The following is a 12,057-nucleotide window of genomic DNA, read 5'->3' as shown; positions in this document are numbered from 1 at the left end:
AATTTGTTCCTGGTGTTTTCCCTATACTCACTGTGACTCATCTTTATAACGTGACAATGACTGTGTGTTTATTTCCTTACTAATTGTCTTAATAGTGATACTAAAGACATGCATATTCAGCCAGAGGTGGGTATAGTAATTAGTTACATTTAACTCACTTACATTTAAGTAACTTTCGGAAATAAATTGTACTTAAATTGTACTGGTTTTAATGGTTAACATATACTTTTACCTTTTTCTCGACTGTTTTTGTGAAGACAAAAATTGCTATTGCTCCTACATGTAGGCAAAATGCAAAGGAGTAAAATGAACATTTCTGTATTATTTGGCTACATTCCTCTTGTTACTTAATACAAATACTTATACCTTTTGCAAAACTATATAATTATGTTAATGACGTTTAGAAGATTTAGAACACTTTCCATCGACACTCTGACACCGAGCTATAACAAATTGGAACCTCTAAATGTACTCTACTGTATAAACCCACCTCTGGTGTCTGTGCATGCTGCTCTGCACCGCTGCTGTCTCTCTGAAATAACACTTATTATAGTTTTCCTCCTAACCAGAGATATAATAACCTATAGATGCCTCTTTTGCCGCTGCAGTTCATTGGAGCGACCTTTGTGTCGGACGGAACTTAACCCATTTTGGACTGAGGTCGATAAAAAAAGGCTTCTAAATCCTAAAAAAAATCTGAAAAACCTATGTTTCTGTCAGTGGTGATCAAACTTTTTCATGTCAAGGATCCCCAGAATTATCTCTATTGGGCCACGGACCCCCAGCTCTAAATATGTAGTTCCAGGCACCCCTCAGAAGCAAATATTTGAGTTAAAAAATGTTCGCTCTGAAATATATATTCAATGATTTGCGTCACATTTTAACGATTTTTCAAAAATATCAGATCTGCAGATCAATTGTAGATCTGCTATTTTTCAATAGCTAAATTAGAACACCAAAAGGAGTTCCCGCCCAAAATGGGTTAAGTGCATGTGCGGAAAGTAGCCTACTGCTGCCACTCAAAGTGACTAATACTGCATGGCCAATGACAGCGCGTCTTTTCCCCGTTACTCAATCAATTCAGTTCAAAAGGAGCTTTATTGGCCTCTGATTGGCTTACATATACAGACGCCCTCAGAGCCGAAGGAGGCGTCTATACCTGTCTGTGTCTATACTAGGGCATAGCAGTGGCCCTGAAAAAATCTGCCATTCATTTTTTTGTTTTCTCCATAGAGATTTGCAAACATATTTATATCAATTATTTTAAGCCTGTAGAATCAAGCCAATGCAGGATCTTGGGGAATCATGACCATAAAACATTTGGTAAACAAAAAAGGATATATATTAAATGTAGTATATCATATAATTATATATTAAATTGTTTCCCTTCGCAGGATAGAAAGGTTTTATGCTCATCATGATTCACCAGGATCCTAACATGTCTTGATTCTATAAGCTTAAAATAATTAATATAAATATGTTTTGCAAATGTCTAAAAAAAAAAGAAAAAAGGAATGGCAGTGGTGCCAGCAAACCACACCCACTGCTATGCCCTATAATATATTCCTAACAACACCTGTGTCCCAATTAACTCCTCCTCCCCCACACACACGCTCTGTCTGTCTGTCTGTCTGTCTGTCTGTCTGTCTGTCTGTCTGTCTGTCTGTCTGTCTGTCTGTCTGTCTGTCTGTAGTTCTGGCGATGTATGAGAACGTGCTGAAGTGTCCGACCCCCGGGTGCTCCGGGCGGGGCCACGTGAACAGCAACAGGAACTCCCATCGCAGGTGAGTCACGTCACGTCCAATCAGTGTTAACCCATTCTGACCTGAGATCAGATTCTAAAAATGTCTTCTACATCCTGACAGTTTTCCATTCTGACCTGAGATCAGATTCTAGAAATGTCTTCTACGTCAGTCGCTCTTTGATTTTTCAAAAATAGCAGACCTACAAGCTTGTAGCGCGCCACTCGGTGGCGCGCTATGAGCTTGTAGGTCTGCTATTTTTAAATAGCTAAAGCATAACGTAATGCTAACACCAAAAGGGGTGCCCGCCTAAAATGGGTTAAGTTAACCCATTTAGACCGGAGACCAGATTCTACAAGTGTGACCAGATTTGACTGAGGGGCTGCCATCGTGCGACCTCCAGCTTTTCAGAGAAACACTGAATTTATCCCCCCCCCCCCCCCCCCCCGTCAAAAATAGCTAAAATCGCTAAAACGAAAGAAAGCAGCGGAAAAAAAAATCATCATCTTTTACTTTGTCTAATATCCTAAATCGAAATCAATACCGTGTCCAATTAAAAGACCATGCCATCTATGCTTCACGCCCCGTGTCTGTTTTTAGTGGGTGGCCGCCTTTTTCAATAGGAGACACCGGAGCAGCTATTCATCCCGGTAGGAGAGTGAACGTGAACACAGCTTCTGAATAACAATCTTCACTCAACTAAATACTGGACGCGATCGCCACAACAAGCCACGCGGTCCTCCCGAGACTTTCGTACGAAAACGGCATTTTTTTTCTCTCCCAGAGAGACAAATCAGGAGAAGATCAACAGCGACAGGGACTTTATACACATGAGGAGAACTGGTTTGTGGACTATATGGGGGAGAAAGAAAGAGCTCAAGGTGGATTTATACACCAAATCCCTCTCGCACGCACGCACGCACACACACACACACACACACACACACACACACACACACACACACACACACGCTATGGGAGACAGAGTGTTGTACCTTTCCGTCTGCAGGCCCCAGTTATATGGAACACCTCCTCTGGGAACAACCTCTCTCTCTCTAACTCTCTCTCTCTCTCACACACACACACACACACACACACACACACACACACACACACACACACACACACACACACACGTGATGTTTACCATTACCACTTTGTGTCAGTTTTGTCCAAATCCTTCCTATTCTCACAGACTCATGTTGAATTACGTACGTGCGTGCGTGCGTGGTGACATACATCACATCCTCATAACACATGCTGTATGTGTGCCTGCGTGTGTAAGCAGTTTGTCAGGCTGTCCCATCGCCGCGGCTGACAAGATAGCGAAGGTTCACGAGAAGATCCACCCGGCCGACACCTCCTCCTCCAAGTCCAACCAGGCCTCGGACCGTGTGTTGAGGTATACGTTACATAACATACCAATGTTGTTTTGACCGCGTGTTGAGGTATACGTTACAGAACATACCAATGTTGTTTTGACCGCGTGTTGAGGTATACGTTACATAACATACCAATGTTGTTTTGACCGCGTGTTGAGGTATACGTTACAGAACATACCAATGTTGTTTTGACCGCGTGTTGAGGTATACGTTACATAACATACCAATGTTGTTTTGACCGCGTGTTGAGGTATACGTTACATAACATACCAATGTTGTTTTGACCGCGTGTTGAGGTATACGTTACAGAACATACCAATGTTGTTTTGACCGTGTGTTGAGGTATACGTTACATAACATACCAATGTTGTTTTGACCGTGTGTTGAGGTATACGTTACATAACATACCAATGTTGTTTTGACCGCGTGTTGAGGTATACGTTACAGAACATACCAATGTTGTTTTGACCGCGTGTTGAGGTATACGTTACATAACATACCAATGTTGTTTTGACCGCGTGTTGAGGTATACGTTACAGAACATACCAATGTTGTTTTGACCGCGTGTTGAGGTATACGTTACAGAACATACCAATGTTGTTTTGACCGCGTGTTGAGGTATACGTTACAGAACATACCAATGTTGTTTTGACCGCGTGTTGAGGTATACGTTACAGAACATACCAATGTTGTTTTGACCGCGTGTTGAGGTATACGTTACAGAACATACCAATGTTGTTTTGACCGCGTGTTGAGGTATACGTTACAGAACATACCAATGTTGTTTTTGGGCAGCCATTTTTTTATTGTACTTTTAGTCAGTCTTTTGAATAGTTTTCCTTTAGTTTTAGTCACATTTGAGTCACCAGGAATGTCTTAGTGCTGGTATAGTTTTAGTCGACTACATTTCATAAGATTTTAGTCGACTAAATCAGCCGCAGATTTATTTTATTTTATTTTGGCCGGACTTGATGCCGTCTGAAAATAGCAGATCTACGAGCTGCGACGCGTTGTGAGCTTGTAGATCTGCTATGTTCAGCATGCAACCAAGTATAAAATGACTTATACTGGATCTCTTGTCCACTATAGTCCCTTCCTAACATTTTAGTCTAGTTTTTATTTGTTGACGAAATTGTCAATTATATTTAGTCTTAGTTATAGCTTAGTTTTCATTTAGTTTCCATTTGGTTTTCGTCAGTGAGAAAAGGTAGTCGACGAACATTTTTTGTCTTAGTTTTAGTCGACGAAAACAACACTGACCACCTACAATGACCTATGACCTCCAATGTTATAGTTTTTTTTTAAATATTACAGTCATAATAACAACCCATCTGCAGATCTACTCACACATGTAGCCAACTGCAAATTAAACTACTGCGTTTTGGATAAGAGTGTTTGTTTGTAGTTTGCTTTAAAGACTAGCAGAGATGGAGATTTGTTCAGTCTAGAATCAACGGCATTCCAAAGAGTAGACCCTCTATATCCTATTGAGAACTGCCCAAGGGAAGTACGACAATAAGGTCTTTGGTATGACCCAGCCTGTTAGAAGAAGACCTCTCTTGGTCGAAACGTCGGTTTCTATGTTACTCTTTTTTTGATACGACGGCAAGACTGGAGAGGAGCAAAACTGTTAGTTTTTTTAATCCAAAATGAGTTAATAGCACAGACAGACTCTTCACATATTACAGCATGTCTGAAACAAATGTCAGAGCTGAAATCGACATGTAAATATGAAATAAATGCTTGGGTGTAATGTTAGAAGTCCACAGCAGTGAACCTTCCAAGCCAACTTTCTGCAAGACATTATTCTATAAGCCATATCTCCAAAACTGGTGGGTCAAACTGAACAAACCAATATGTCAATTTGAAGCCCTGCTTTCATATGACATGAAAAAACCTAGCCTCGGTCACGAACAGATGTATGCATCGTGGCTACGAGTGTGCCATTTTCTTCTACTAGACCTGTACGTGCCCATCGGCTACCGGCCTACTTGAGAATGATGCAACTTGGGAACCTAATAATACCCGTTGTCAAGTGGACTGGTTAAGTAGGCTAATCAATTGTCAGGTGTGGGGTTCCCATGGCAATCACTTGGCCAAGGCATAGGCTGGAATTTGCACAGGTGAGGGGACTTAGGCTGATTAGGCCCACTGGCAGAGCCTGAGCAGAGCCTTTTGTGGTGTTCCCTGGAGAACCGTGGGTCCGCCCAACTCGATGCCGGGCACTGCACTCCCTGTGGGGGTGTGGAGCGCGTGTGTCGAATGTGAAGTCAGTGGGCCAAACGGTTCTCGAGTTACGTGCATTACAACCGTACACACATGCAGACACGCACGCATGCAGAGACGTGGCGCATAATCGCATTCATAGTATAGGATAGTTACTTTCCAAGGCCAGCAGCGCATCACCAATAAAGGTGTGCCCCTTTACTGCCCCACAAATCCTCTCTCTTTTTTTTCTCTGTCGTTTTGCGTGACGCTTCTTCTTCTGCAGTGTTGTTTTTGGCAGCAGATTTCTATTTTATTTTCAGTCATAGTCTTTGGAATGCAACTTCATTTAGTTTTAGTCACATTTTAAGTCACCCAGAATGTTTTAGTTAGTCTAGTTTTAGTCGACTAAATATCGTGAGATTTTAGTCGACTAAATCTACAATGCCGTCGTAATGACTGTTTTTAATTAACTACAACTAATTGTAAAATGACTTATACTGGATCTCTTGTCCACTAGTCACTTCCACTTCCAACATTTTAGTCTAGTTTTTATTTGCTGACGTATATTTATAGTCTCAGTTTTAGTCACCATAGCTTAGTTTTCATTTAGTTTCCATTCAGTTTTCCTCAGTGAAAAGACGGACATTTTTCGTCTTTGTTTTAGTCCACGAAAGCAACACTAGTGTTCTTCTTCTTCCCGCAGGCCGATGTGCTTCGTCAAGCAGCTGGAGATCCCGCAGTACGGCTACAAGAACAGCGGCCCCACGGCCACGCCTCGCTCCAACCTGGCCAAGGAGCTGGAGAAGTACTCCAAGACCAGCTTCGAGTATGCCCCGTACGACCACGGCCACGGGGGAGGCCACAACCACCAGGCCTCCTCCAACGCCTACGGCAAGAGAGGAGGAGGAGGAGGCCCCCCGCCGTCGGCCGCCAGGGGCCCCCACCACCACCCCCACCACCATCACCACCACCACAACCACCACCACCACCCACGAGACACCTCCCCCAAGGGATACGACGGTATATACTTTCTACAGAATGTCCTCTGAATCAGACGATGGAGAGGGCCACTATTATTCACTCCAGAGGGGCCACATTATATATTACTGTCATAGCAACAAAAAAAATGCCGATCTACAAATCAGCTATTTGTTTTGCTATATTTCAATTGAGTGTCAATTTAGTTATTTTTCGTCATTTTTATATTGGAATCCTGAAAAGTTGCCTTTTTATTTAATTTAAAATGCATTTTACTTACAGTTATGTTAACTTTATGAACTAAATACAGATGCATATTGGACATAAAAAAAGACAAAACCATTTGAATACTATAGTCATTAAGCTATAGACTGAAGTGGGTCTAACAGCTGAAATCAATAATATATTCTGTATATTCTGATATTATCCTGTTGGCCGCTTGAGGCCCCCGGGCCGCCAGTTGCCCATCCCTGTTCTAAATCATGCATGGGCAACAGGCGACCCATGTCTTTGTATTCAGTTCATTAAGTTAACAGAACTATAATTAAAGGCATTTGAAATTAAACAAAAATGTTAGTTTTCAGGATTCCAATTCAAAAATTGCAAAAACTATTATTCAGGATTTAAATTAAAATAGTAGCAAAAATAGCTGAGGCGGAAATCTAGTAGCCCTCTCAATCGTCAAAGTCACCCACCCCTGTTCTAAATCATGTTTCTATATCAGTGGTTTTCCAATTATTTCATGTCAAGGACCCCCAGAATTATCTGAATTTGGTCGCGGACCCCCATCTGAAAATATGTAGTTCCAGGGACCCCCCAGAAGCAAATATTTGAGTTAAAAACGTTCGCTGTGAAAGAATGTATATATACATTCAATGATTTGCGCCACATTATGAGTTTGCAGATTAAAGCAATAAGCCACGAGAGGTCTCAGGTTACCGGATATTTTACAATGGCTGGGGGCGTAACCGTTTTCTAAAACGGTTACAAACATATAGCAATATTAACCTAATAAAACTATTAAATTCACAAAAGTAGCTACGCTTTGCGCCACCAGAGCGAGCCACATCACTTCCTTGTTTTGCTGCAAGTAGGCTATGTGACAGGAGAATAGCTACAGAGATGCGGAATCAGCTGCGAAAGATATAAAGTGATTGAAGGTGTGGGTTATCTGTGAAATTTACACCGGTCACGTGACGGTAACCAGCCAATCAGAACCAAGTATTGGGACTACCCGTTTTAGAACTGCTATTTTTCAACAGCTAAAGTTAAAACATAATGGTTAAAGTGAATAAAAGCCATAAGGTGACACAGACGCAAAGAAGTATAGCAGATCCTCGAGCTTGAAATGCGGTGCGAAGTGACGCGTCATTATTTCAGACATAGGTCAATATTGCACATAAAGGTATAACATCTAATAGTTCGGCAGCCGGCAAGGCTTCTTTTGTTTAAAGTCGGACATTTGGTACATAGTCTTTTTTATTGGCCTAAAATATTGTCTATATACAGTACTGTATACATATGAATCCACTTGCTGACCAGCGTTCACTATTGGGCAATTTTTTTATAGGGGTTTCTTGTGACCCTACCATTAACATCCTATAAAAATGCAATTAATTATGGGATTGTCAAAAATGTAAAAAAATCCTTTTGCTTTAACGCATTGATTGCGGGAATCGTTTTTCTACGTGGTTTGAATCCCAACGGTCCGATGTGGGACACGGCTATCTACGTTTAGCGCATGTTTTTATTGATTACTTTCAATCACCTTTGTACACACCCGGACAATAGATCAAGCAGCCCCGATTCATCCCACAACACTAAAATAATAAATATAAATAATAAAAAAATAAAATAAAAAAGCCTCTAGATGGATAAATAAAGACAACGCGTCTTTGCATCGTTTTATCTGCCCGCTTGGCGTTTGCCGGATCGGTCATCATCATCATCATCATCATGAAAAATAAACAAAACAGTAGTAACGTAGCCCCGATATGTTCCCTCAGACCCTATGCTCATTCTTTAGCTCATACAAAAGCCAATTACAGACGAAGGGTAGATGGAATCAATGTGTACTTTTCCCTCATAAACGTAGACATTCAGGGCTTTCATTCGGTGTATAGTATGTATAGGATATTTTCTGTGTTCATTTTTATAACTGCCTGTCAACGTCTGACATAAAAAGGTCCCAAACTAGGCTTTCTGTTGAAGAAGAGCATGTTACTACAAAAGCAGGTGTTACATAAATATAACTAACTATATAAATATCTCCAGAATGGAAGATGGTAAAATAAAAAAATCTATTCTTAATTGCAGTGGGCAAATCAAGCTTTCTTTTGAGGTATGCGGTGTGCGTCTCGCTATAAGAGAACATTTGCTGTTGGCCTTGGGAAATGTGTGTAATCCACGTAACCCGAGAACCGTCCGCCCCGCCAAATTCAAATTCGACACACACGTTCCCACAGCAGTATTCTACTGACGTCATGTCCTTCCACTTTCTGGTTGTCATCTATTCTTCGTCTTAACACTAGCATGACTGAGAGGTCATTTCGACCGTTTTTTTATTTTGAAGTTGATTATCTTTGCGACAATAGACAAGCCAACAGAGGCCAATCGATCGACACATTGATAGACAGACAATCGAACAGACAGACGGGCAGACCGATCGATCAATAGACACGTTATGGCATTATTGATCTGCAGTTTTTCCGCTATGTTGAAGAGAAGTAAAATGTAATCAACGTCGTTGTTCTTTTCTTTTTCCCCTGCGTCCCAACATACAGCCAAGCGCTACAGTAAGACCTCCAGTCCTGCCTCCAGCACCACCAGCAGCTACACCCCCAGCAGCACCCCCAGCAGCCTGGGAGGAGGAGGAGGAGGGATGGGTGGAGGCCACGGGGAAGGTTGGTGTTTTAACCCATTTAGGCTTGAGGTCGAGAAACAAAATGTTTCTATATCAGTGGTGTCGTCAAGGATCCTGAAAATTATATGTAATTGGCCTCCGACTCCCATCTGAAAATAATGTTGTTCCAGGGACCCCCAAGAAGCAAAGATTTGAATTAAAAATGTTCGTTCTGAAAAAAAAGATATATTCCAAATTTGCGGCACATTTTTCTAATAATAACAGACCTACAAGCGCCACCCGGTGGCGTGCTATGAGCTTGCTATTAGATCTGCTATTTTTCAATAGCTAAATTATAACATAAGGTTTAAAACACCAATAGGGGTTCCCACCCAAAATGGGTTAACATGTTTCACCTCTGTTTTCTGGACTGGTTGGAGGAGGAGGGATGGGTGGAGGCCATACACTCTCAGAGTTACACACCTCAAGGACACTGGTGTTTTCCAGTGAGCCCACATGCACAATAGCAGCACCCCGACTCTGTTTGACCAGAATGGAAAAGAGCCTTCATTAGTATCACTGGTAACACCTGTGAAGGAAGTAGGGAATTAAAGCGGTTCTTTCCAAAATGGCGTGTGTGCACAGAGCCCATTGTTGTGATTGTGATGTCCATGCCAAATACGGTAAATAAACATAACACTACATAACAGATGGAGGTAGGGGTGGAACGATTAATTTCTTTTGTCTTTTTTCTTCTTAAGATTGCGATATATATATAAAGCGCTTAGTATTGATACAATTGATTAATGGTACGGCTGGGACTGACTCATTTCGATTAAAGATGGAGTGCCATGATTTCTTTCCACCCTAAAACATGATCATCAGGTCTTATTCTTATATAAGGATGAAGACTTTTTTTTTATAAAGTGTACAGTATTTGTTAAAATGACGTTTTTATGTGGACACATCCACCAGTTCATTAAGTATGCGTGGTTTGCCTGGTGAGTGGTGATGGATGGTGATCCACCTGAACTGAAGCTCCACCCACAGCTGTAGTTGTATGATTAAGGGGGAGGGGTTAGGGGAAGGGGCTGATAATGTGATGTCACTATATTACAGTTTGTTTTCATTGGCACGTTTGACTGTCAAGGGTTCAGCTTCCGGAAGTGGAACGACTCAATACAACACAGCCCCACAGCCTTTAGCTAGCAGAACAACCAGCTACATTTGCGATGCGATACAAAATCAGAAATGATTTACGATCGCCGGGGGTTGCTCGCCGGCTCACCATGGACAGCTCTCTGACCTTTGGAGATACGGAGCTTTGAAAATCGGATTTAAAAAAAACATTGCGATTGGTGAAGGAGGAGGGCTATGCTAGCCGGAGCAATGCTAAAAGGTAAACATAGCGACCACGCGTTCATATATGGATTAAACATATGTCTATGCTTATAAACGTAGTTGGCAAGAACAGGTGGTTGGGGGGGTTGGGGATGTTTATAAACATATTTGGCAAGAAAAGAAAAAAAAAACACTTCTCAGGTCAAATATTGATATGCAATTAAAATGTGATTAATTTCGATTAATGAATTACCATGCCTCAGATTAATTATATATATTTTAATCGAGTTCCAGCCCTAATTATTTGCATTGCAAAACAATTCGATATTGATTATTTGCATTGAGAAACGATACGATACGATACAATGTCAATGATTGGGGTTTACATTTCGATATATAGACCTACTTCGATTCTTGACATTTTAATGGATTTTTCGATGCAGTTACAATATTGTTACACTGTTGATTTTTACTGACGAAAACTAAATGGAAAATAAATGAAAACCAAACTATGATGACTAAAACTAAGAGTAAATATATAGACAATTTTGTCAACAAATAAATAGTAGACTAAAACGCCAATATAAGTAAAAGACACAAGTCATTTTACACTTAGTTGCATGCTGTAAATAGCCGATCTACGAGCATGTAGATCGTGTAAAATCAGTCATTTCGACAGCATCAAGGCCCATCAAAATACATTTCAGTCCACTAAATCAACTGTAGATTTAGTCGACTAAAATATTATGGCATTTAGTCGACTAAAGCTAGACTAACATCCCAGGTCACTGATAGGGGGACTAAAACTAAATGAAAAATATAGCTATTCAAGAGACTATGACTTAAACAAAAAAATCCTGTCAAAATCATCACTGCGCTACACCCCTATAGGTGGAGGTCACGGAGGAGGAGGGGGAAGAGGAGGAGGAGGAGCCGACAGCAGCGCCAGCAGCACCTGCAGCAAGAGCAGCTTCGACTTCAGCCACGGAGACATGGAGGCACACATGGCCGCCACCGCCATCCTCAACCTGTCCACGCGATGCCGAGAGCTGCCGCACGCGCTGCAGGTAAATAATCCAGGGGTGTGGCTAAGAATCTGGGGGGTTGGACTAGGTAGGGGTGTGGCTGAGAAGAGTTACCCAGAGGTACCCAGGGAAACCTAGAGGGCCCAATTTGACCCGGAGGAACAAACGGACTGTTCCCCACTGTACGTGCACAGCGACGCAACGCACGGCACATGTGCACCCACGGTTGATTTCGTCAAACTAAATGGAAACTAAAGCTATGATGACTAAAACTATAAGACTAAATATATTCACATTTTTTGTCATCAGTAGAGACTAAAATGTTAGGAATCGACTAGTGGACAAGAGATCCAGTACAAGCAAAAGACACGAGCCATTTTACACTTGGTTGCAATGCTGTGGCGCATTGTGATCGGCTATTGATCGGCTATTTTCTGATGTGTAAAATCTGCCATCAATTAGGCCCGCCGAAATACATTTAAGTCGACTAAAACTGGACTAACGTTAAAATGTTCTAGGTGACTAAAATGTGACTAAAA

The 12,057-nt window shown here is 41.5% G+C and overlaps 1 protein-coding gene across 1 annotated transcript in view; it reads left to right on the top strand.

Annotated features, from left to right (window-relative positions):
* LOC310876853 (myelin transcription factor 1-like protein) overlaps window positions 1-12,057 on the top strand; it is a gene marked incomplete at both ends in the record, with an annotated part of 95,145 nt that overhangs the window by 57,780 nt on the left and 25,308 nt on the right. Inside the window, 5 exons of the mRNA XM_083790505.1 lie at window positions 1,694-1,784; window positions 3,031-3,144; window positions 6,036-6,352; window positions 9,094-9,195; window positions 11,385-11,560. Of these exons, the coding sequence (XP_083646631.1) occupies window positions 1,694-1,784; window positions 3,031-3,144; window positions 6,036-6,352; window positions 9,094-9,195; window positions 11,385-11,560 (800 nt within the window). The remainder of the gene's footprint in view (window positions 1-1,693; window positions 1,785-3,030; window positions 3,145-6,035; window positions 6,353-9,093; window positions 9,196-11,384; window positions 11,561-12,057) is intronic.

Source organism: Protomyctophum parallelum (genome assembly GCF_964188405.1).
Source record: "Protomyctophum parallelum genome assembly, chromosome: 19".
NCBI lineage: Eukaryota > Metazoa > Chordata > Actinopteri > Myctophiformes > Myctophidae > Protomyctophum > Protomyctophum parallelum.
Note: the sequence above shows the minus strand (reverse complement) of the source record. Positions and strands in the feature narration are given on the sequence as shown.